At 38.0% G+C, this 27,313-nt stretch overlaps 1 protein-coding gene across 3 annotated transcripts in view; it reads right to left on the bottom strand.

Annotated features, from left to right (window-relative positions):
- HMCN1 (hemicentin 1) overlaps positions 1 to 27,313 on the bottom strand; it is a 492,489-nt gene that overhangs the window by 200,877 nt on the left and 264,299 nt on the right. For all 3 annotated transcript variants that reach the window (XM_021102638.1, XM_021102639.1, XM_021102640.1), the window contains 11 exons: positions 26,989 to 27,148; positions 26,181 to 26,349; positions 23,340 to 23,467; positions 21,001 to 21,273; positions 17,986 to 18,081; positions 15,279 to 15,473; positions 13,910 to 14,040; positions 13,612 to 13,759; positions 10,677 to 10,803; positions 7,172 to 7,326; positions 343 to 621 (listed from right to left, as the gene is read on the bottom strand). In XM_021102638.1, coding sequence (XP_020958297.1) covers positions 343 to 621; positions 7,172 to 7,326; positions 10,677 to 10,803; positions 13,612 to 13,759; positions 13,910 to 14,040; positions 15,279 to 15,473; positions 17,986 to 18,081; positions 21,001 to 21,273; positions 23,340 to 23,467; positions 26,181 to 26,349; positions 26,989 to 27,148 — 1,861 coding nt within the window. The remainder of the gene's footprint in view (positions 1 to 342; positions 622 to 7,171; positions 7,327 to 10,676; positions 10,804 to 13,611; positions 13,760 to 13,909; positions 14,041 to 15,278; positions 15,474 to 17,985; positions 18,082 to 21,000; positions 21,274 to 23,339; positions 23,468 to 26,180; positions 26,350 to 26,988; positions 27,149 to 27,313) is intronic.

Below are 27,313 nucleotides of genomic sequence, written 5' to 3'. Positions count from 1 at the left end.
ATCAGTGGGTTAGAGATCTGGTATTGCCATGAGCTGTGGTATGGGTCACAGACACGACTTGGATCCCACGTTGCTGTGGCTGTGGCATAGGCCAGCGGCTACAGCTCCAATTTGACCCTTAGCCTGGGAACCCCCATATGCCGCAGGTATGGCCCTAAAAAGAAAAAATAAATAAATAAAATAAAAATACATTTTCAAACTATGGGACAAATTCTTCTGATTCCTATCCATGCATATTGAAAAGAACCCAACCCATCAAGGATTTAGTGGTAAACAGATTGCATGGTGGCATGTTAGAAAGTATAAGCAGAAAAGTCCATGATTAAAACATTTTTTCCTTACCATAGACATCCACATGGAATGATTTTTCAGCAGTTCCAGCAACATTGGTGACTTGACACTTATATGTTGCTGAATCAGAAACCTGTGCTCGAGGAATATGAAGAATTTGTCTTTTATCGATATAAAGTGCTTGTGAGCTGGATATGACTGGCTGGTCATCCTTATACCAAGTAATAGCAGGCACCGGAAGTCCCCGTGTTTCACATTCCAGTTTAATTATGCTGTTGATCAATGCTGATATTTCTGTGGTGACATTTCCTCCTTTAATGCTAGGTGGAACTACAAAGGATTTCAGAACAGAAACAAATCTTTAAGCTTTAGCAGCTGCATCAAAATCTTAAACGCTAGAGATATTTGAGGCACGAAAGTACACGTGAATTCAAGAATTAGGAAGTCTGTGATTTGGCTACTGACAATTCTTTGCCTATCTTGTCAAAACAATTTTTATCACCCTCCTTTTGGGTTTTGGATTTCAGTGAAAGCTGAAAGTCAGTAAGTCAGTATGAGTTTCAGGGGTTCACTGAAGTTCGTTCCTGAAACGAAGAAAATTATGTTCAACAAACAGAGCACAACAAAATAAATCCCACTTAAATACAGTAAGTGTGCCATCAAGCCAAGGGAGTGAAAATGTCAGATGAGCCACAACCACGTGCCCCTTCCCCAGAAAATACAAAAGACCTAAGTGCTTTCAGAACCAGCTACTGGTAACAGCTGCGGAGTCTTTAACTTTTGTTTCCTACTTTTTTTTTTTTTGGAACTGCTGAGAGTTCATTCACTCAACTCTACTCATCTAATTGGCTACATGTGTATCTTCCATAATTCAGCAACCACATGCCTGGCCTCTCATACACATGAGGGCCATGCTTCCGGAAAAACAACCCCACTGGCTCAAGCCCTGTTACATATTCAGAACACAATCATTCCAGGATTGTGCTATCGTTGCAATGACTTAAAGGAAATCAAATGGCATGTACCTGAATTTGAGCACCTTCATTTTTATTTTCTATTTTTTGCTTTTTAGAGCCACACGTGTGGCATATGGAAGTTCCCAGGCTAGGGGTCAAATCAGAGCTGCAGCTGCCATCCTACACCACAGCCATAGCAATGCAGGATCCGAGTTGAGTCAGCCAGCTACACCACAGATCGCAGCAATGCTGGATCCTTAACCCATTGAGCAAGGCCAGGGATCGAACCGGAGTCCTCAAGGATGCGAGTCAGGTTCGTTACCACTGAGGCATAAGGGGAATTCCCAAGTGCCTTCGTTTTTAAAATAAACTTTTGTTTTAGGATAGAATGTCTATCTTAAGCTTGGACTCAAGAGTATGGGTTTTGGAAGCACGATCAGGAGGTAGGGTGCTCTTCTCATCAATCAAATCAAGGGTACACACTATCAGCAGGACCCATCCCTGATGATGCTGACCTGGATAACCGGGGGTAGGTAGACTCTGCTAGGTTTCTCCATTGTAAAGTTGCCCTCCTTTGCCTTTGCTTTGGAGAAGAGTCGCTCTTCCCAGCCAATACGTACGAGGTGGAGAACGAGGACCTACTTCCTTGCGATGGGAACAGCCCTCTTCTGTTCCACTTCCCCTGTTTGGCGGATTTGTCTCCCTTCTTCAATGTATTGATTTACATCAATATGGACTCACAGAAACTTATTTTATACTTTGGGTATAATCCAACCCTACATTGCTTATTTTTTCCTCCAATTGTTCCAGTTTGGGCCATCGGAAGGCATTAGCGGGCCCTTTGTCCCTTTGACATACTCGCATCATCTAATTGTTTTAGTACTCTCTTCCTTTCTGGTCCTACGACATACTCCAGGCCCAACTTACATACTCCCTGCACTAGCCCTAAACTTAATGAAACTTCTTTTAGAATCTCTGGTTCTTTTTAGTGGAAAAAGACATAGAAAACAATATCTGGGTGCAGAGTGGAATTCCTTCTGATCTTCTGATGACTGTTCTTAGAACTAGTTCACAGTGACAAGCACGCCTACACACATAAATGAAGGCGAGATCCACTGTACAAGCATACCTCATTTTACTGTGTTTGCTTTATTGTGCTTCACAGGTAATGCATTTTTCACAAACTGAAGGGTTGTGGCAAGCCTGCTTGGAGTAAGTCTCCTGGCACTATTTTTCAAACAGCTTTTACTCACTTTGTGTCTGTGTGTCACGTTTTGGTGCTTCTATCAATATTTCAAACTTTTTCATTATTATTAAATATTTGTTGTGGAGATCTATTATCAGTGATTTTAATGTTAGTACTATGACTTGCTGAAGGCTTAGATAATGGTTACTACTTTTTAGCTATAAAGTATTTTCTAGCCATGCCACAGCCATGCAGAAGTTCTTGGGCCAGGGAATGAACCTCACCACAGCAGTGGCAATGCTGGATCCTTAATCCACTGAGCCACCAAGGAACTATGCAATAAAGTATTTTTAAATTAAGGTATGCACATTTTTTAAAGATGGAATGCTTTTACACACTTAATAGACTAGAATATAGTGTAAGCATAACTTTCATATGTACTGGGAAACCAAAAAATTGTGACTCACTTTATTGTAGTATTTATTGTGGTGGGCCGGAATAGAACCTGCAATGTCTCCGAAGTAAGGCTGTATGGTGAGGTGAATTTGATGTTGTAATAACTTTTCTAAAGGTGGCTTATTATATAGATCTGGGCAACCAGTTATGGCCCACAGGTTAGGCGTGGAAATTCTGAACCACACGTAGTTTTTTGAATTTTTAAACAACTAGAAACTGTTAAATCAATATAACAATAACATTTTGTGATATGTAAAAATTATATGAATTTCAAATTCAGCATTTATTAGGTTTTATTGGAATACAGTTTGTTGAAAAGTCATCTATGGCTTCTTTCACTCTACAATGGCAGAGTTAATTTGTTGCGACAAATACCCAATGTTGTGTTCTCATTGCTTCTCATTGTTGCTCAGCTCACCATAAATTTCAGTGACAAAATAACCCAGCAGCACTTCAAGTGCCATAAATATTACCAGACTGTGATATTTTATTTTACTTTGATTACCAGTGCATACACCTTATGTCAAAACACAAAGAGAAAAGTGGGCTTTAAAATGTAACATTTTACAAGTGTAGATTATTTGGTTCTCAAGCTAAATGGCAAAGCACTAAATTTATTTTTAAGTAACCTTATGGCTGTTTTGGAAGAATACAGTGTATTCTCTTAGACAGCACTAGAGTAAGCCTTCATCACAATGCAGCCCACTCAAAGAAAAAGAAAAATTAGATAATTTCAAATGGAATGTTTCATGGAGCAGAACTTCTTCACAAAGATAAAAAGTTAAATGATGCTACAATCAAGGTAAGTTTCTGAGTGGATCATTTGGTAGCCAAGCAAGGAAAGCCTCATCAACAGTGATTTAATTAAATCAGGGATAACTGCACTCGCCATAGAACTGTGTCTAAATGAATTTGTTTAAGATGATCAGCCTTTTCACAGAAAGAATTGCTTAAAGAGTTAAGAACACAGAGAGCAGCATCAATGGTCAATTTTTCAAAAAGGCAGCTTTTCTGAATAAGTTCAAACAATCCCTTACCCTCCGTGAATGTTTTTCAAGGGAATGTCATTTGTATGGAAAAGGGTCGATTTAAAAAGTTTGTATTTATGAAATTGAGAAACATTACTCAAAGAACACTTCCCATTGAAAGCAGAACAACATACTATCTATGTTAAAATTTGCCAGATAAATAAATTTCGCTTCATGTTTCAACTTGACTCATATATGCTTTTCCAAGACCTGACTTTTTTTTGAGGAAAGGTGTCACAGAAAAATGTTATGAACTCCCTGAACGTTAAAATGTACCATGGATGTAAATTCAAAGACTTCGACACCTTTTGAGAGGCGCTCTGACATTTATCCATGGACCTCGGGTTAAAAATCTTTGCCTCGGAACTATTACCTGTGAATTTACACAGTCTGCTCATAGGCTATTCAGAGCTCCTTTATTTCTTTTCTTTTCACATTCATCCCCCCTAACCCATTTTTCCTCCAGCTCTTTTATTTTTCACTCATATTTTGTCTCCATTTCTTTCCTTATTCAGAGAAAATGTGCATTTTTGCGTCTCAGGTGCAGCAACCCACCTGCTTCATCCTCATGTTAGTATGTAAATAAAGAAAATGAGTGAATCAACTGAGCGTGGACCATGTTCTCAACCTGAAAATCTATATAAATATTCCTCAGTTAGCTCAAAGATGGCATCTGTTTCATTTATTCTTAGGAATAAAAGCATTTTCACAAGTGAAATAAAATAGGCTTAAGATAACCCACTCAGAGGTACAGACAAGCTTGCTAGAGAGGAAATGGCAGTATTTCCTGAATTATACTACTTAAAACTTCACAATGTTACGATGCCTTTCATCTCAGACATTCTCAGATGGTTTAATCATTACAGAGCCCTCTCTCCTGGGTGCCTGAGGGCATCATACGAAATGAACAAGAGGATCCCACTGAAAGAACCCAAGTCCTATGGAAACAGGAGTCTTACTGAATCACTAAAATGTATTCATTACAGACTTTGGCAACAATACAACTTAGAGAAGACGACTCAAAAGCTTAGGGGAAATATTGCACCTATTGTGTAAAAGGCTGGTTCTGGTGGGAGGCCAATGATAGCAATAACACTTTTGTTTAACTTGGATGCCTGCATAGCTAATCCTTCAGTAACATTACTCTTTTTTGGAGAACATGTCTATTCATGACTGATTTCTTCCACAGGCTTCTATTTATAGACAGAAATGATTTAAAAGTTTGCACTAAATAAAATTTCTTTGATTCAAGAAAGCTATTTGAATTTATTGAAGACAGCTGACATTAAAAATGGGAGATTTGGAGTTCCTGTCGTGGTGCAGTGGAAACGAATCCGACTAGGAACCATGAGGTTGCGGGTTCGATCCCTGGCCTTGCTCAGTGGGTTAAGGATCCGGCGTTGCCATGAGTTGTGGTGTAGATCGCAGTCGCAGCTCAGATCTGACGTTGCTGTGGCTGTGGTGTGGGCTGGCAGCTATAGCTTCGATTTGACCCCTAGCCTGGGAACCTCCATATGCCGAGGGTACGGCCCTGAAAAAAGACAAAAAACAAACAAAAAAGGGACATTTGCAATTCAGTGAAGTTATATAGAAATTGAGCTGGATTCCACACACATTTCAAGTTGTAAGACTGAAATTACTAAGTAGATAATGATAAATGAATAATACTTATTAAACTAAATTATAAGCTGGGCAATCACATAAAGTATCCAGCATTTGATACTCACAACTTTATTATTAAGTAGGGGCTATCATTATCCCTGCTTTATAGCTGAGGGAACTGAAGTTCAGAAAGGCTAGGCAATTTGTCCAAAGCTACAAAGCTAGTGATAAGCAGAAGCTGGGTCTGAACCCAAGTCTGCTTACCTCGGAAGCCCAAGTTTTTATTGATGACCAGACCATCACTGTCTACTAAGAATATAATGCAGATAACATATATAATTTAAAATTTTCTAGTAGCTGTATTAAAAAATATTAAAATACATTCCACTTAGTCTAACATATCTAAAATGTCATTTCAGATGTAAAATTATCACTTAGCTATCTCACATTATATTTTGCTATGAAGTCTTGGATATCTGATGCGTATTTTATACTTAGAGCTTGTCTCAATTTGATCTAGCCACATTTCCAAGGCTCAACAGTCTCATGCGGCTGGTGGCTACCATACCGAACAGTTTCTCACCAGACAATTCATGCATTTAGAGACTATTTCTCAAGAGCTGCTGTATATTAGACATGAAAGTAGAAAATATGCAAAACAAGTCTTTGCTCTTAAGAAGTTTAGCTTTCTTGAAGAGAAACAGCAACTAAGTAAATACATGCACCATTAAGCAATAATTGATCAGACAGTGATTTGTACTATATTACGTATAACTAGGACAATGTAATCGAGAGTGATTAAGTGACTGCTGTGCATTGGGAAGATCCTGTGGAGAAGTGATATTCCTGAGGTCCCTAAACTTTTTGAGTGTCACATGCTATAGAAAGGCAAAAGACAGTGCAGTAATAGAGCCACTAGCATGACTGGCCTAACGAGTTCTCTTTCTTTCTCCTGTGTGAGTCTCTGTGTTGGCAACATGATGTTGGTGTGCTTTTCTATGGCTCTTTGCATAAAAAATAAAATGACTTTGGAGGTCATCTTCCTCGGGGGATATTGAGCATTTTAGTGAAATGAGGGCTACTATCTCCACTGGGAACTTAACTGAGAGAAAATAGCAGCACAACCTGAAACTTTCAAATATTATCACATGGTTTGAAAAAAGGTCAAGATGCAATGAAAATAGACTGAGTTGTTTGCAAATCATCAGCTTCATTCTATTTCATGCATCTCTACTCTTTTTAGAATTTTTCTTTCTTTCTTTTTTTTTAAAACCCTTTAAAGATATAGACATTTGATTTACACATACACAAACAAGTCAGGGAATATGTGACCTCTTAAGAGAGAGCATATGACATCACTAGACCCTTGAAGAAATCCACACAGTGACAAAATGCACTAAAAGTGGATGCAATGTTCTCGCCTAAAACACATGAAGATAGGCTCTTTCTTCCAAAGTAAACTGCACCCCAAATAAAAGAGTAGTTTAACATTAGAGTAAAACCCGATTTTCAATTTATAATGAGAACTGATAAGAACAATAAAAAGCATAAGAATGTTGCATCAAAGAGTAGTTTAACATTAGGGTAAACCCTGATTTTCAATATATAGCGAGAAGTGATAACAATAAAAAGCATAAGAAAGTCATACTCACTGTAGACAGTCAGTTTTACATCCTTGGCTTGTTTGCCAGCTGCATTAGACACAGCACACTGGTAGCGCCCCTTGTCACTTCTTCGCACATTCCTTAAATGTAAAACTTGTCCATTGTCTAGAAGTTCGATAGTAGGGTCTCCCAAAAATAAAGGCCTAGAAAAAATAAAATTTTATTCCATGGGTCCGTTTTTATTTTTCTAAATGTTTTCTCTCTTAGCAGTCACAGCAAAATCATTCACATACAAGTATGAATCAAAGTTGAACTTTTTAGTATGAATCTAATAAAAAAGCATGATATGATCAAGTACCCTGGTTCAGAAGAGTGAAACTATTAAATTACTAATGAAAGTTAGGTAATTATCAATTTGAGATGAAAAATTTCCCTTTAAAATTATATATTTATTTATTTTTTGTCTTTTGCTCTTTAGGGCCACACCCGAGGCTTATGGAGGTTCCCAGGCTAGGGGTCTAATTGGAGCTATAGGCACCAGCCTACACCACAGCCACAGCAATGCAAGATCTGAGCCTTGCCTGTGACCTACAGAAGAGCTCACGGCAACGCTAGATCCTTAACCCACTGAGCGAGGCCAAGGATCAAACCCACATCCTCATGGATACTAGTTGGGTTCATTAACCACTGAGCCACAATAGGAACTCCCAAACATAAATGGTTGAATAATATTAATAGAAAATTTTATTTCATTCATTCATCTACTCCCCTGCCCCCCCCCTTTTTTTGGTTTTTACATAGCCAAAATTCCTACCTTCATTCAGAAGAGAAAAACTAAGAGTATAGGAGCTTCAAGCCAAGCAATATTATTTATAAACCAATATTATAATACCTGGAAAAGTAGTCACAATTGAATGAATGGTTATGACTTAAGACAATGATTGTACCAAGTTTTCATAAAAGTAGATATTGTGATAAGTATGAATGCTTTTATAATCATAAATACTGAAAGATATTTATGCCAAAAGCAGCTCCTAGTCATTTGTCAAGGAATTCTTTTCTACTATACAGAGTCATTTATTAACTACTATGAAATCCTCACTTTATGTTTGGCAGCAGACTTATTTAATACTTAAATTCAGGGTTATTAAAGTCTGTGAGATCCTAAGAGTCATGTCTTTAAAATTCACTGATCTTTCAAGAAGACCCATAGCTAGTTTTTATAAATCCACAGACACATAATTACATGATCATTAACTGGATGCACTGCTATATCAATAAGCCAGTAGTCAGACTGTAAGATTAAATAGAAACACATTTAATCTTCTGTGGTAGCATCCTTTATTATTTCTTGGTATGACATTTTGTTTTAAGTTCTCTAAAGCTAAGACAATAAAGTACCTTACTTTAATGCATTTTAACTGTTTAAAGACGTGCAGTACTTGATAATGCTACTCAAACTTAAGTAACTTGGGAGTTCCCTTCATGGCTCAGGGTTAACAAACCCAACTAGGATCCAGGAGGATGCAGGTTCTATCCGTGGCCTTGCTCAGTGGGTTAAGGATCCAGCGTTGCCAGGAGCTGTGGTATAGGTCACAGATGAGGCTCAGATCTGGCATTGCTGTGGCTGTGGTGTAGGCTGGCAGCTGCAGCTCTGATTGGACCCCTAGCCTGAGAACTTCCATATGCCGCAGGTGTGGCCCTAAAAAGACACACACACACAAAAATTAAGTAACTTTAAAACTTTCATTAATTGTTAATTATATAAGTAATAAGAAAATGGAAACAAAAAAGCATTATAATAAGAAAAGGTCTCCTTGGTTTATTACCCCTGACGTCAGTTTTCTTCTCTAGAGTTCTTAGCACTATCAGTTTGGTCTGTGTTCTTTCACGTGTTTTTCTAAACATTCTAAAGCTGTAGAATAATAATACAATACCACTTACAGTATAACTATAAGTGGTATTGTATTATTGTTCTACTTTTCTTCTTACTTGACAAGAGCTATGGAGATTGTTGTGCTACCTATAGCCTGATCTTACTCTTTTCAATTGCTGCCCCAACGTTCCATAATACAGTGATGCCAGATAACATCTACCCATTCTCTCAATGTCATGCTTTAAGCCGTTTTCTCTTTCCTGCCATCGTAGTACTTCAGGGACTATTATCCTGTAAGCCTTTCCACGGAACAGAGGACTGGCCTCCGTCTCCGAGACACAGGAAGTGTAATTGCTCCATTACAGCACATGAGCATTTAAATTTTAATAGCTATCAACAAGCTGCCTTTCAGAGTAGTAATTTACAGTATCCCATCCGAGTGCTATATCCTGATTTCCCACACTCGAAGCCAACACTTGCTCTTTTTCAAACGTCTACATTTGTTTTTTGCCAAACTTATCTATGAAAAACAAAATTACCCTATTTTTGCTTACCTTCTCCAAATTATTGAAGGTAAGCATCGTTTAGCACATTGACTGCTTAAACACATAACTTTTTAATTGTCTATTAACACCCTCCACACATTTTTCTATGTTGTTTTTATTATTGTTGTGTAAAAAGTTCTTATACAATTATTTATTTTATACACTGCAAATGTTTGCTTTTTGCTACTTAGGCCTTAGACATCTGCGCTCAGAAATTACACTAATCACAAACTGTAACCATACAGTGATAAATAAGTTCTCATGAATAGTACAAATCATTGCAGCCATCTCAGGGTGGGCAAACCTCAGCAGCCCTTGAACATGAAGTCTGGGAAACAGTTAACTGCCCTTCTTGGTTGTTCATTTTTGCCCATATATTAAACTAGCTTAAATTAAGTATTCATATTGCTGTCATAAGCAATTTTTCTTTTTTAATAATTCAAACAGTTCCATACATGGAAGAGAAAATTACATGGAAATTGGTACAACACTGTAAATCAAGTATACTTTAATAAAAATGAATAAATATATAAAAGCTGCCCCAAAAGAGAGATAAAATTATCTCTTGTATTTGGATCTTACATTTTTCTTGTTTTATACCTTTTGGTGTATACTTAATAAATAACGAATGTGAAAAAAAATAATGTGAGTTCCTCTATGTCTCTAAAATAAATTCTCAGCATAGGGAGTTCCCGTTGTGGCTCAGCAGTAACGAACCTGATTAGTATCCACGAGGACGCAGGTTTGATCCCTGGCCTCACTCGGTAAGTTCAGGAACCAGCACTGCTGTGAACTGAGGTGAAGGTTACAGAGGCAGCTCAGATCTGGCTTTGCTGTGGCTGTGGTGTAGGCTGGCAGCTGCAGATCAGAGTTCACCCCTAGCCTGGGAACTTCCATGTGCGGTAAGTGTGGCCCTAAAAAAGCAAAGAAAATGAAAAATAAATAAATAAATTCTCAGCATTTATCATCTTATAATTCATAAATTCAAAAACTTGAGACCATTTCTGAACAATATTGCTTTTCCTTCATGTTTATTTAGTAACACTGTGTGGTAAGATAATTAAGATGGAGAAAATCCACATCTATTTCCAAACCACTGGTTCCTTGCAACAAATACTAAAAATGTACTCACTTGCCGTCTTTGAACCAGTGAATAACAGGAAAGGGAGTGCCTTTGACCTGGCATTCAAGGGCAATGTCCTGATTGAGGACAGCTGAGACTTCACTTGGGGAGCCGGCACCTATTATGGTGGGTGGGACTTGAACAAAGACATTTTATCATGAAAATCTATGACTCAGCAAAAAGAGTGAGGACAGGGACAGCAGATAATGATTTCTCCAATATTTCAACAAGCTCTTATCGTTAAAATAAAATATCATACAATAATCCCTTTTCATATCATATCTGTGGACCCAAATGTCAAATTTAAATATAGGAATATATTCATGAGAGATCTGAAAGTAGGACAACTACCTGGAAGAATTATAGCCATAAAGAACATATTTTTGGTTGTATAAGTTGTTTATATATTCTAGAGATTAAGCCCTTGTTGGTTGAAGATGTGGTATATATACACAATGGAATACTACTCAGCCATAAAAAAGAATGACATAATGCCATTTGCAGCAACATGGATGGAGCTAGAGAATCTCATACTGAGTGAAATGAGCCAGAAAGACAAAGACAAATACCATATGATATCACTTATAACTGGAATCTAATATCCAGCACAAATGAACATCTCCTTAGAAAAGAAAATCATGGACTTGGAGAAGAGACTTGTGGCTGCCTGATGGGAGGGGGAGGGAGTGGGAGGGATCGGGAGCTTGGGCTTATCAGACACAACTTAGAATAGATTTACAAGGAGATCCTGCTGAATAGCATTGAGAACTTTGTCTAGATACTCATGTTGCAACAGAAGAAAGGGTGGGGGAAAAAATGTAACTGTAATGTATACATGTAAGGATAACCTGACCCCCTTGCTGTACAGTGGGAAAATAAAAAAACAAAAAACAAAAACAAAAACAAAACAAAACAACAAAAAAGAAAAGAACATATTTTGAAGAGTATTAAGGGGAAGGAAGTGGGTTGGGTGGGGAGTTTGGGGTTAATAGATACAAACTCTTGCTTTTGGAATGGACTGGCAATGAGATCCTGCTGTGTAGCACTGGGAACTATGTTTAGTCACTTATGATGGAGCATGGTCATGGGAGAAAACAGAATGTGTACATGTATGTATAGCTGGGTTACCATGCTGTACAGTAGAAAAAAAAATTGTATTGGAGAAATAACTAATAAAAAATAATACTAGTAATAAAAAGTAAATAAAATAAATCAGTGTGCTAAAAGAGTTTAGAATATAATGAGCAGTGACGCTCATATATGTATTTACTAACATGACACATTCTAGAGAATGAATGACACAGTCAATGTCGATCTTATAATGTTCAAATTCTACATACTGCACCTCAGTGCTGCTTGAAATATATTAGCCTTGTCTCTTAAAAGGCTCCTATGCTAAAACCGTATATGAGATATAATGTGAAAAGACTATGCTAGTTTTTATTCTCAGAATTATCAAGCCTATTAAAGAGGTCCCATAAACTTCCCTGACCGAATCTTCTCCCTTGACATCATGGTAAGGTGCTTAATTTTCATCTTTAGAGCAGCGAACAGCCGCTAAAGGGTTTCATCAGGGGAGGGGTGTGATGAAATTTATTTTAAGACCACATGAGCTTCTGAATAAAGATGGGATTTCAGTGGCAAAGGATGGATGAAAGGGAGCAGTTTGGAGGCTATGACACTATTCAGTTCTAAATGATATTTTCACAGTGGAAATACAAAGGAGCAGATAATTCACATGGAATTAGGAAGCAGACTTAACAGGATGTAGGCAGATTTATGGAGTCAGGGAGAGGGAGGTAGGAATAATGAGTGCCAGGCTGTGCCAAGCAAGTGGACGGATGGAGGAGCTGGTCACTCTGATGGTGGGGTCACTAAAGGCGACCAGAAAAGACACTTATCAAGAACTTTCTATTCTCTATGCCACTAAGATATTCAAGCAGGGGTAGTGTGGAGATTAGATATGTATCCTGAGAGCTCAGAGAAGAAGTCTGAGCTGGACCTCAAAATGTGGGAGTCATCAAAACACAGATGGAATTCAAAGTCTTGAGAGTAAATGAGTGCCAAGAGACATAACATCAATAAGACTAAGGACAGAAAAGATTACTTACTTTGTTTTTATAGCCCATACTTAAATATAATAACGGCAATTTCAATAGAGGAAATGCAAAGTATTTCAGGCTTTGAGAAGACTTATGAGAGGGATTATTTTTATGTTATATCAGTTTATGAATGGTAATTTTAATGCACCAGCATTTCCAGACCTCACTTCCTCTCTAGACTTAAAAATCATTTGCCTGTTTTGATGAGCAAAATCTTGAAAAGGGAGTCAATTTATTGCAAAGTAAATTTCCATCAGCCAATATACTTTCACCAATGAAATTTACAATAAGTTTAATTTATGATAAGCATGAAAACACTTAATTATTTTAAATCCCAATTTATTTACTGCTGCTACCCATTCTCAGAATTCTCCTCCCTTAATTAGAATCAAGGCTGAGGTAATGTAGTTATAGGAATTAATTAGGATGCAGGGGAAAGTGACTTTGCAAGTCTCTCTTAGCTCAAGTACAACCTAGAAGTTTCAGGAGATGACAGCAGCACGAATCAACCTTACTCTGCATTATCCTATACTGTTAGTGCCCAGAATATTTCCTGTCCACCTCACTGGAGAAACTGAAAAGAATCGTAATTTACTATTTCATGTATAAGATAGTACCACATACTCATAAACATTGCTATGTAATAAATAACTGATATTTACAAACTTTCTATATCATATGGTTCTGATTAACCAATATTAAAGACAAAAATCAGAGAATAAAATGAACACTATTTCTTCTACCAATTTATTTTTCATCTCTTTACTTTTCAATATAATCAGTGCTATCCTACATAAACGAATGCATCTGAACTGTAGTTTTTAAAAAGAACAAACCCTTACCTAGCACACTGATGTTAAAATACTTTTGAGAAGTGCCTGCAATATTAATTGCTTTGCAGGAATATCTTCCTGCATCCTCTGGAGTGGCTTTGAAGAGCTTAAGTATCTTCCCATTGTTCACAATCTGAATAGTGTTGCTTTCAGTCACCTTTTAGGGCCAAAAGGGTCAGTGTTATTTCCAATCCTAATAAAAACGCACAATTAAAATGTGAAGTAAAATGTTTACATTACTACTAATAAGGAAGTCACGTTTGAATGATTTACTTCAGAGGCACAGGGAAGGAATGTCTCCATTTACCTGGATATCATCCTTATACCACATAATGATGGGAGATGGAGCACCTTCAGCTTCACAAACGAGACTGGTCAGCTGGTTGACCAACACAGACACATTTGTTACTTGCTCTTGATCTTTAATTACTGGAGGAACTGCAAAAAGATAGGGGTTGCAGTTCTATCATTTTAAATAAATATAAATATACATAAAGTTTCTTTGCAAAGGACTTTAGAAAGTAAACCGTGAGATATTCGATAGCTAGAAAGGCTGGTCATATTTAAGCACAGACTTTATTATGAAATGACGCACCTTGGCCATTTGGAATCAAGGAAAATTTCTAGGAGAACCTACTTATTCCATATACCACTCAAAATGCAAACTGCTAGCATAGCATTGTAAGTCATGTGGGACCCAGCACTTTACGGAAGAGAGTATATACCGCCCAGTATTTGTGGAAGCCAAGATCCATCAACTCTGAAAAGGCATGTACCCTTTGACTCATGCAAAATGGCACATATAACTGATTCTCATTGAAGCATGACTTAAAGTAGTAAATAAATGGTAACAAACTAAATGTTCATCATTCATAGAAGGCGAAGTAAATCACAGTATAACCATACGGTGGGATGCTAGGGAGGCATAAATGAAAGTTACAAATACTGAACAATCCCCAAGATAGAGTGTTTAATGAAATAGACAAGGGGCAGAGTAATGGATATAATGGCCTAAGCTATGTGTACCCTTTTATAAATGAAAAAAAAAGAGGATTAATATCTATTCCTATGTCTTTATATTTGCATAAAATGTATCTGGGAAAATGCATATTCTAGACACACACCCTGAACAACTCTCCTTGCCTATAGGGAGGATAAGTAGATGGCTTAGCTCAGACCAGGAGACTTTTGACTATGTTTCTACCATTTGACTTTTAAATGATGTAAGACCACAATAAAAAAATTATGCAAAATTTTAAATCAATTCAATCAATAAATGCAGTTGGACCATTAGTTTTCTGTTTGATAACATGTCTAGTCACATAAACATTAAATAATACCACACTGAAAGAATAACTTGTATATAAATAATCTGAAAACACCACATTCGATTATATGATTTTAGCTTTTTTTTTTTTTCCTTTTCTAGGACCGCTCCCATGGCATAGGGAGGTTCCCAGGCTAGGAGCTAATAGGAGCTGTAGCTGAGCCACAGCAACGCAGGTTCCGAGCCGCATCTGCAACCTACACCACAGCACACGGCAACGCCGGATCCCCAACACACTGAGCGAGGCCAGGGATCGAACCCGCAACCTCATGGTTCCTAGTCAGATTCGTCAACCACTGAGCCACGATGGGAACTCCTGATTTTAACATTTTTACCTATACTTGCTTACCATGGACTTTGAGGTTGTACTTTCTTTCTGTGGTTCCAGCTTCATTGGCTGCCACACAAATGTACTCCCCATTGTCATACGGTGTCACAGAAGCGATAACCAACAGTGTGCCACTTTCTAATATAGAAATACCAGGCTCTCCGCCTGTCAGCTCTCTGCCATTCCGCAACCATTTGATAGCTGGTTTCGGGGTACCTAAATAAGAAATTAAAGCTTTGTGGTATTTTACAGCAAAATTAAAAACCACTGTAAGATATTGACCATCTTGAGGAGAAATAAAATTTGTCATGATTATAATAGGCACCCTTTTGTTCTAGACTACTTTCAAGATGTTGCTGTTGGCATGGAATTCTAAAGAGACTGTAGTACTTAATGCTTATAACTCCTGATCAGTCTTAAAAGATCTCTGGTCTTTATCAAGACATTCAGATGACAGCAGGCAAAGCAAAGCATTTTCTTGTATGGGTTCATGGTGATGAGGTGAGCAATCTTAATTAAATGGACTGGTAATCAGGAGAGTTATGGGGTGAACATAAAGAGCAAAAATAAGATACAATCCCAGGAATATAACGTGAAGACTGCTCAACCAAGCACAGTACATAAACGATGTAAAAAAAGGCTGCTTCACGATTCACACTTTAAAGAGGGCTGACATAGCAGAGAGGAGAACTTCTACTAGTCACACATCTTCCAGGAATGCCACTCTGTGAAGCAAAGGGCAATAGAACAATTCTTTTTATAATGTAAAGAGATTTGAAAAAGCAGTGAGAGGAATTGCTTTTCTGGATTTCTTTATGACCGACAAGGTGAATGGAAGTTATATACTCATGAATAAATGTGATAAAACCATCTTAAAATGCATAATGGAGCCACAAGGAGGTAATGAAAATAGACATTAATTCTATATTAAGAACATTATTTATTTAGCAAACAATGTGCCAGTCACTATTCTAAGCACTTTAACACTTTCCTTAATCCCTATACAAATAAAAAGAAACACAATAAATAAAAAGAATATAATTTTTGACATGGTCAATAATCTTACATTAAAGGATCATAAACATACTAAAGAATGGTCATATATCAAAGACAAGTACAAAAGAATGGCAGGTTATATACAGAATATGTCATTAAGGTTAAATTCAAATCAAGTTAAGGAATTATAAAAATGACTATGAAGGTTTTACTTATGGGAAAAAATAAACAAAATATTGACCTATTTCATTGTTCTCATAGTAAGACATTGACTGATGAAGACAGAAGGTAAAAGCGATGGGGCTTCAATTGTTCATGTCATCAAGGAAAAAAAGGGGGTTATAACCATTTCCTTATATCCTACTCATGCCTTTATGGGCTTCTCAAACTTCTCAATTAATATTTCTTAATTTAAGACATGAAAAAGTAAGTGAATGAGCAAAGGAAATAAACTGCATTATCTTTAATTTTTAAATGGTAGAATAACCCTGGTCAAGATGAAATTCATGGCAAAGGTGATGAAAAGACATCGAGATACTCTAAAGGAACTCAAGAATGACATCCCAGGTGAAAGCAGGGAACTGGGAAGGGTGGTATTTCAAAATGCAAAAGGGAACTCCAGGCCAGTGTAGGAGTCAGGGATTTAGTGGAGAGTGGGTACAAGAGGGACCCTGGCAGGGGTCCATGAGTAATGAGCAACCACAGAACTCACCTGCACCTAAGACTTTCTAAAGGATTCTTCTCCAGCCCATGCCTCCCTCCCTCACTGACTGTGGGAAGAGTGACTGACAACTCTTTAGACATCTGAAAAGCTTCTTATACTTACTGTCTTCTCAATGCTGGTAGAAAATAATCATTGATGAGAGAGACAGACTGTTAAGAGATACCTAATCTTGCTACAGAAACAGAGGCAGCCATAAGGACCATCAAATGGCACAGTCTCTGGGAACAACCGCTAAGAGGCAGATGTGGGCATATTAATGGTACCTGCCATGGTGCCCTCTGGGAGGTTATGAGAAAATACTGGTTGGGCTTTGCCGGAACTGCTACAGAGTCATTTTGAGTTATTGCAGATGAATGGATAAGTGAAAGAAAAGACATTCTTAACCACCTATTGGGCATCAAGAATAAGGTGACAGTGGCAGTGCCTCTTTTATATCCTCTGAAGGAGAGGGAATAACAACCTCCTGTTATAAAACATGGTGATGTAGAAATCCCTGCCATTCAGGGAGAGAATGGGGTTTGGATAAGTGTCAAGAGAGCCAAGTTACAAACTGGCTCTAGAATTACCAGTAGAAGGTAAGTCTAGAAAGAGGTTTTTAGAAAAGAAGTGTCTAGAACAAATAAGGGGATTGCTCTAATTTATATCCCTGATAGAGATAAATATGCATGATTTTGAGTAGCCCTAGCTGTCATATTTTAAAGAGAAATCTTGTCAAAATAGAATGAACTAAGAAGTAACAGGAAGGAGTTTGAACAACCTGGAAAACATACCAGATGAGAAGGCTGAAAGATGGAAAGTCCTTTCCTTGAAGGAAATTAAAATACCCGGGAGGGAAAACATCTATTCAAAGAGATGTTATTTGAAAGAGGGATTAGTTTCTGTCACGTGCAAGTGTTATAACAAGGAATGACAAATAGAATTTTGTAAAGATGATATTGGGGATTCAATATAGAATTCTGGAACCATATAACATTGCGCCAATGCACGTTAAGTCCAAGTATTACGTACCTTTTACAGGACATGGAAAGGCAATGCGTTGGTTGGCCACTCTTTCTTGGAATGGAATGTCATAAGGAGGGTCTAGAGCTTCCAGGGTCGGTGGTTCTATTAGCAAAATAAATGCATTATCTCAGGCAATACCAAACAATTCTGAGGCAAAGATGCTATCTTCCCCGACATTTCTTTTACATACGACTCCTATTTCTAGATGCCAGATATTTCTACCAAGATGTGACCCAGGACTCTAAAACTCAAAATTCTCCCCCCAGATTCATTATTTCTTTTATTTATTTATTTATTTTGTCTTTTTGTTTTTCCTAAGGCCCCACCCATGGTATATGGAGGTTCCCAGGCTAGGGGTCTAATTGGAGCTGGAGCCACTGGCCTACACCAGGGCCACAGCCACGCAGGATCTGAGCTGCGTCTGCGACCTACACCACAGCTCAAGGCAACATAGGATCCTCAACCCACTGATCGAAGCCAGGGATGGAAGCCGCAACCTCATGGTTCCTAGTTGGATTTGTTAACCACTGAGCCACGACAGGAAGTCCATATTTCTTTCTTGTTTACTTCGGGCCTTTGCATCTAATCAATCCTACGGTACCACACATGTTCACTTATCTGTATCAGCCCCTCTATTCTTAAGGTCACTGCTTCTTTCTCTTAAATTTTCTTGCCAGAACTATTGTAATTGTCGTCTTCTTTTTTGAATTTTTTAGGGCCCACCCATAGCATATAGATGTTCCCAGGCTAGGGGTCAAATCAGAGCTATGGCTGCCTGTCCTGCCACAGCCACACAGCCACAGCCACAGCAGATCCAAGCTGCGTCTGCAACCTACACCACAGCTCATGCCAACACCAGATTCTTAACCCACTGAGAAAGTCCAGGGATTGAACCCACATCTTCATGGATGCTAGTTGGGTTCATTACTGCTGAGCCTGGATGGGAACTCCCCAGCTGGCTTCTTATTGGGGTCCTTCTCTCAAACATGTTTTTCCCCTGGATTCATATCCCACAGAGTCCTCAGAATATCTTCTCTGAACCACAAAACTCATGTGTGGCTTCCCTAACTGAAGTCATTACTTGCACTCATTTTGTGAGATAAAGTTTCACACCTGTTCTTTCCTCAGTGTGCCCTCAGCACATGCCGTCTGTCGGAAGAGCCTCACTATCCACTCATTTCATGAAGAGATCTGGGAACCATTCCTGAGACCTCCATCTCCTTCACACCCCACATCCAATCCGTCACCCTTTCCCAGTTTCCTCTATTTTTGAGTCCATTCCCTTCTTGCCTTCAGTCCAGCTCCCACCATCATTTGCTTGAGCTCCTTCTATAGTCTTCAGCTGCTTTCCTGCTCTGTCTCTAGTCAAACAGTTCTCCCTCCAAAGAGTGATTTTCAAATACAAATTTGATATATCATTTCCTCAGTAATAACCAGCTTGTATCTTTTCACTACACTTAGAATAAAGTCTAAACTCCTTCTTCTGGTTCCTAGATTGTGGATAATCTGGCCCATAATTATATGTCCAACTTTATCGCATTCACTCATCATGTACTCTAGAATGCAGCCAAGTGGCCTTTATTAACTGGTATTTTTTAGCCCAGTGTATGCAAAATACCACATTCCCTCCTCTTAACATTCTTCATCCTTTACCTGGAAGGTTCTCCCCAACCTACCACACCTTTGACTGTCACCTAATACACTTCTACCCATTCTTCAAATCCCAACTGGCGTGTCCCTAACCCAAGGAAACCTTATTAATCTTTCTGTTAAAAACCCAGATAGGGAGTTCTCTTCATGGCTCACCGGTTAATGAATCTGACTAGGATCCATGAGGACATGGGTTCAACCCCTGGCCTCGCTCAGTGGGTTAAGGATCCGGCGTTGCCAGGAGCTGTAGTGCAGGTCATGGATGTGGCTTAGAAACCGCATTGCTATGGCTGTGGTGTAGGCCGGTGGCTACAGATTTGATCCCTAGCCTGGGAACTTCCATATGCCACAGGTGTGGCCCTACATAGCAAACAAACAAACAAAAAAAACCAGACAGATTTCTACCATTTCATGAGGTCACTAACCAGTTCCTGATTACAAGATTATTTTATAAATGTCTGTCTTTTCCATTCAATCATAAACATCAGCAGTCGATAAAGTTTGATGAGTGAATGAATGAACTGGACAAGCTCTCCAACAGTGTCCTAGTCATGCAAAGAGAACTGCAGTGTACCAGGTATGAAGTATTAAGTACTTGGCTACGTATGATACTTGCTTCTCTTTTCTTACCTTTGCGCTGGTCTTCTGACAGACGCACTCTTGCTCTTGATGGGACATCTGTCCAGTCAACGATATCTCAGTCTAAATATCACCTCAGAGACATCCTACCTGACAATTCAATCTAAAGTAGACAACTGCTGAGGGCATCATACTGTTTTAATTTTCTCCACTGCACATCTCACGATCTGTATTTCTTATTTACTTGCGTGCTTGCTTGTTGCCTACCTACAGAATCGTTCAAGAGAGCAGGTGTTTTGCCTTTGTCACTATTTTCTCCTCAATGCCCAGAACAGTGCGCAGGGACCTGATAAGTTCTTGTTGCTTGAAGGAATAAGATTAATTTTTAAACCCTCAAAATAAGGCCAATGTCATTATAAGGAACAGTGCACCTCAACTTCCTAGGGATTAATGTTGGTTGCAACCTACTACTATGAGGTGAATCCTACTCCAGCTCACTCTGCCCACAATTTCTCCCAAACCAAAAATGGTGGATGGGGCACTTGTCTGGGATTGCTTCCATTGTCTACAGCATCCACGGCAACTCCGTTTCCAAAACTAAGTGGGTTTCTTAATGTGTGGTTTCACTTCTTTCTGGAATAGTTTCCTTTCCAAGTTTAAAACAGTCATAAACGTTATACAGCAATCTTTTGAAGGGGATCCAAGACTATACATTTTGTACAGACTCCATCCGAGGTTTTCCTCCCACTCCCCACCTCCACCATCCATATATATTCCTAGGCCCCCAATCACCTTGGACATGTAGCGTTATCTCCGTCTCATCACTGCCTGCGATGTTAGTAGCGACACAGGTATACACGCCTGCATCTGAGAGCATGACTTGCTTGATGCCTAATGTTCCGTCTGGATGACTAATATGCTGCAGTCCGTCAGTCAGCACAGCGCTTCCACCTTTAAACCAGGTGATCACAGGAAGAGGCGTCCCTTGAGCACTGCACGGAAGGTCCACTCTTTGACCAACTTGCACTTTCATAACCTTGGGACCACGCTGTATCTTTGGAGAGACTGGAAACAACAACTGAGTATTAAGAATTCAAATAATAAAAAAATTCCTTCCTTTTCTCACTTTTTATTTATTTATTTTTTTTGGTCTTTTTAGAGCCATACCTGTGGCATAGGGAAATTCCCAGGCTAGGGGTCGAATCAGGGCTGCAGCTGCCGGCCACAGCAACACCAGATCCGAGCCGTGTCTGTGACCTACACCATGGCTCATGGCAATAATGGATCCTTAACCCACTGAGAAGGAATAACCACTGAGCCACAAAGGGAACTCCCCTTTTCTCACTTTAAAAGAGAGCTCCTTGCCAAGAAGCAGCATGAGAAAATGGAATAATCACAGGATGTAAACCTAGGCACAGGCCACTTACTAGCTGGGTGATCTAGGACAATTCAGTAATTTCCTGAGACCTGTTTCCTTAAAAAGCCAGGCAAAATAACCTCTTCAATATCAGTACATCACAAAGATTATAAGAAATAATAACTACAGACTTCTCTTTCCAAACATGGGGAAAAGCGAGCATTTAGAGATATCAGGTTTCTTATCATTTACAGTTAAAGGTTAAAACCCCCTTAAAACACAATCCAGTTAATCCTGTAACATGAGTGAATAAAACAAAAAGTATTTCTCTTCATGTATTCTTAGTTTTTTTTTTTTTATTTTACTTTGTGGAAGGTTTAGCCAGACAGTAAGAAATATTCCTCATAAAAGCACTGGCTAATTTCGGAGAATAAAATCAAGATAAAGTCTCTATTATTTCCCTTTATTGACCTTCATTTAGAAATTTAAATGAGATAATTAATCAAAATACTGGCAAATATTATTGGGCATTCATACATGCATCACAAACTATAGAATCAAGTTGACTTGCAAGGATATGATTAGAATTTATGTACTTTGCATTCCTAAGAAAGTCCACTCCTCTGTCCTTTTGTTAAAACTTAATATTTAACCACTATATTCTAAAGGTTTTTCACTTACAACAACCTTCTAAGTTTGATAGTACAGGCATACTTTATTTTACTGTGCTTTGCTTTATTGCACTTTAGATACTGCAATTTTTACAAGTCAATTTTATGGCAACCCTGCATTGTCAAATGATGGTTAGCATTTTTTAGCAAAAAGGTATTTTTAAATTAAGATATATACATTTTTTAGACATAATGCTACTGAACACTTAATAGACCACGGTAGAATATAACACATTTTTTTACACTCAACACATTATGATACAGTCTAAATGTAATTTTTATATGCACTGGGAAACCAAAAATTCATATGACTCACTTTATTGCCATATTTGCTCCACTGAGGTGGTCTGGATACACCTGTATCTCCAAGATACACCTGTAGTATTATCATCACTTTATGAAAGAGAAAACTAAAGAGGGTAGGTAATACTCCTAATGGCCTATATAGCTAGTAACTGACAGAATTCCCATCTGATTTCATATCCCATGGTCAACAGGACACTATTGTAGTGATTGATCTGAGGATGAAATCCGGTCAAGATTATCTGAGAAGAATTCAGATATTTGAATGCCTGGCTTAGAGTGGGCTCAGTAAGTATGTGCTGAATGGATGAATAATTGGATAGATTACAGCAAATTGAAGAAAGAAAGCCAACTACCTAGAGAGTTTTAAAATAGTTCAGGAATCCTAGGAGCAGCATATTTTCAGTTGCTGAGTTCCATACACATTGAAAATGACCATGTAAACAATATTAAAATTCTTTCTTGAGAATTCACATTCACTTCTACAGAAAGCCACCAGCCTAAACACATTTTTCTTTTTTTTACAGTGTATCAACAATAGTTGTAACTGAGAGTGGCTATCTCATAAAATTGAGATAAAAAAATTTTAATGCTATTCATCTGAGGAAAAGAGGGCAAGCTGACTGTAGAGGGCAGATACTTTTCAGAGTAAATGAAAGAAAATCACAAGTCACAGATCTTAGAAAATTTTTCTATAATGACTCTCTATGCACTTTGAGGTTAACTGTCAACCAGACTGGGACAATAGGTTTCCTTGTGGCCAGTCTACAGATAGCACATGCCTTCATTTCAAAACTCACCATGGACATTTAATTTAACAGACTGAGTCACGTTCCCAGCAATATTCGTGGCGACACAAAGATAGAGCCCACTATCTGAAACTCGGGTTTCAGTGATCTTCATTGAACCAGAAGGGAGAAACATGTGTCTAAAATAAACCACAGAGAAGACCATAAAGCATGAGAACGTAAATATCACCAAAGCAGCTGCACTTCGCTATGAAATCACTACTCTGCAAACAGGACCTGAAGCCATTCTCCCATCTATAATGTCATTGCTAAACACCTTGTAAGTCAGGAATTTCCGAAGTTATCTTGTGTTTTCCGTAGGATGTTCTTACACAAACCAAATAAATTTTCTATTACATTTAAATTTAATGTTCTGAAATCTTTAAGTAGTTATACATCACTCTGCTTTACTAAGTTGCAGCTTTACAAAGCAGATGTATGGTTTCATAAACACTGAATATATTTTGAATAAATTATTGTTTTTAACAATGCTTCATCTAAAAATTTATCAAGCTAAAAGAAAAGCAAAAGAAGGTAAATATGTAATTCTCAGATAGATATTGAATATGTTCCTCTTAGGTAGTTAGGTAATTCAGATTTACATATAAAAATGTTACTATGTTAATTTTATTAAAATAGCTTTAAGAGGGAAGAGGCCAAACAGACCTACTTACTATCAAGATATTCTTATAAAGTTAAGACAAGTGTGCTATTGGCCAGAGACAGACAAATGGATGAATAAAAATGGAAACCCCGTCCAAAGACTTAAGCATAAGTGAGAATTCAACATGTAATGCGCAATATCAGAAGGGATATTACAAAAAGTCAGAAAAGGATTAACTATTCAAAAATGGTGTTGGGCAACAGGCTTTCACTCTCCATATGGGAAAAATAAATAAATCAGAGTACTACCTAATACTATACAGAGAATAAAAATTCAGATGTATTAAAATCTAAGATGAGAAAAGAAATTTAAAATATTGCAATAAAACACTGGTGCTCTGTTTATGATTTTCCTAAAGTAAAAAAAAAAAATAGATTTAACACCTTAAGCTACATAGAAATTTGTAAATTCTGTACAGCCAGACACCATATATAGACTTGAAAGGCTAGCAGCAGACCAAAGAGAAGGTATTTTGCACATACTCAAGAGACAAAGGATTGTTATTAAGAACAAAAACCAAATTTCCACATTCCATAAGAAAAAGAGAAATAAATCACTGGAATACTGCAGCAGGTTTAAAGGGGGCAATTCACAGATAACACAAATGGCCAACAAACAGGGGAAAGCATTCCAGGCTCACCAGGGAAGTAGGTCTCATGAAAAGAAAGACAGTTGCAAGATATCATTTCACATCCATACCACTGGTAAAAAATTGCAAGTCAGTCAACACCATGCATTGATTACAATGTGGCAGCAGGTAATTACCATGCACTGATTACAACTTGGCCTGTATTCTGGAAGGCAAAGCAGGAATGCCTCTTTGAGAACAGTTAGGCAATGTCTGCAAGGCTGAAAATCAGGATTCATTATAACTAGAAATTGTAGTTCTAGGTATAAGTTTCAGAGAAACTCATGCATATGCACACAAAGAAAAACAGAAAGATATTCCCCAAAAAGCCTTATTTCTAAAGCCAAGAAAAAAGAAAAAACAGACAAAAATGAACAACAAGAACAAGAATGTCCATACATAGGGAACTGTACGAACAAAATGTAGACTATGTATATGGCAGTTAAAGTGAATAAACTGAAGCTCTAAGTATAAAAATGGAAAAATACTGACTTCAATACAATAAAGCAAGCAGCAGAATAATATTAAGAGATTATGCTACAATAGTACATTGAAAACAAGAAAACAAAATTTAAAATAGAGGAAACAATATTCTGTACTATTTAAGGATGTATGTGAAGGAAGCTCATGAAGTCCACGGCAGCGCTTGCCCCTGGGAAGGGAGAAAGGGGCTTATGATGGGGGGAGCGAAACAATGAAACATCAGCTGTATCTGAAATATGGTATTTCTTTTATTCACAAACAGTCAATACTATTTCAAAGAAACAGAAAAGTAGTTCTTTTTTTTTTTTTCTCACCCGTGGTAGGGAAACTACAGTGGTATGAATTTATAGCTTCATAACTACATACATGAACAAGTCTAACAGACAGCAGCTAAAGACAATAACTCTTATTCCACCAGTAACGGTGGGCATGATGTTGAGTTAAAACAGCAATTGCTACCATTCCCTGAGAACTAGGGATAGGATATGGACTGTATATTATCTTATATCACCCTTTCAGGTATTACCCCCATTTTATAAACAAGAAATCTGAGATTCAAAGTGGCCCAGTGCACATCGCCAAAGTTTCAGGTAAGTTTTAAGTGATGGAGGTAAATTTAAACTCACACCTGCATGGCAACAAAAGCTGTCCTCTGAAAGGCTCTGGCATTCCATTTTCCATGTCACTTAGCCTATCAGATATGTGGTTTCAATGAGCTTAAGTTTAATCAAGAGGATTTTTACAAAACCATCTAATGAAAGTTAAATCCTAGATAGTAGAGAACCTATTGCATTTTAGTGCTTCTCTGAGATTAATGCTATTTTATGTGTAAAATGCACTTTGTGCTAACAAGAATTTACAAACACATCTGCTCCATTTTCATAACTCCCTTGTTGAAAGCACCGATGGGAAAAGACGTCACAGCTGGACGTCAGCATTTCTGCTATTCAGGAATTATTTAGAAGGTATATATATATTTTCTGTAAGCTCACATGAACCGTTGAAAACCTGAACAGGAACAGCCATCTGTCCCAAGAGATTGTGTTTCACGTGTTTGGATCCATTCCAGGTCTCCTACCTTGGAGAGAATGGTGAGATGAGCTGGGTTTCTTTGGCCCAGGTAATAATGGGTGGAGGCAAACTCTTCACTTCACACGGAAGTGTCACCTCTTCCCCTGCGAGGACACTGATCTCAACAGGCTTATCCTGGGACAGTCCTCGTTGATCTCCAATCACTCTGGGCCTCACTAAAATAAACACAAGTTTTGGACGTAAAATGGTACACTGAAAACAAAGCATACTTTAATTCACAGTAAAATGTCGACTACTGATATTCTTAAATAATTTGCAAGATGCTGTTTATACCAAAGTTTTGGGACATATCTAAAATGTTCCATCAACATTTATTGTGAGAGTTTAAAGGAAAATGACTAGAAAGTTCTTCTTGATAGCTCTACCTTTCAGAACACAGCGAAGAGTTCAGCTGTAACTACCTTTTAAAATCTGCCATCTATAAAAGTGACCCCTCAAGGCAAGAGTGCTAACCACGATATAGCTGAGGTTTGGCTCTGCTCGGAGTTTTAACAAAGTGGTGCTTCTGAAAAGGTTTGGGTGCTATAAGTACACTCTTTGGAAAACACCATAAAAGTTTTCCGAAAGGCTATACAATTCCTCTCCCTTTAAATCAGATTCTAAATAGAATCCAAATACTGTTAGTTGTCAGTAAAAATAAAAAGTTTATAGTATTTTTGATAAAAACTATAAACTTTGGGGAATAGTGCACTTTGGGGGTACAGCCTTCTGGGAACATTATTTGGGAGGAAAATGTGAGTTTGGGCATAGCCAGAGAGTATCCAAGAAAAACATTCCTGCCCAGGGGCTCTCACCATAGACGGTCAGTTGCACTTTCCTTTTGGCGGAGCCAGCGGCATTGGTGGCGGTGCAGGTGTACTCCCCACTCTCCTCACCCCCGGGAGACACCAAATACAAACTTCCATCAGCTCCTGCAGAAAACTTAGCACTGCTCATGGAAATCAGCTCGCCTTTCTGCAAAACAACCCAGAGTAAAGTGTTCTGTAAGATAATAAGGGACTGACTTGATGTCTGGAAGAAGAAGAGGGGGAAGCAAAAAATCTCCAATGGGGAAAAGACTAGATTGAAAGAATGCTGATTTGAAGAAAGTCATTTGTAATCAAAATTAGACACATCATG

Source organism: Sus scrofa, chromosome 9, assembly GCF_000003025.6.
Source record: "Sus scrofa isolate TJ Tabasco breed Duroc chromosome 9, Sscrofa11.1, whole genome shotgun sequence".
Taxonomy (NCBI): domain Eukaryota; kingdom Metazoa; phylum Chordata; class Mammalia; order Artiodactyla; family Suidae; genus Sus; species Sus scrofa.
The sequence above is the reverse complement of the archived record's forward strand: the minus strand, read 5'-3'. Positions and strand labels throughout refer to the sequence as shown.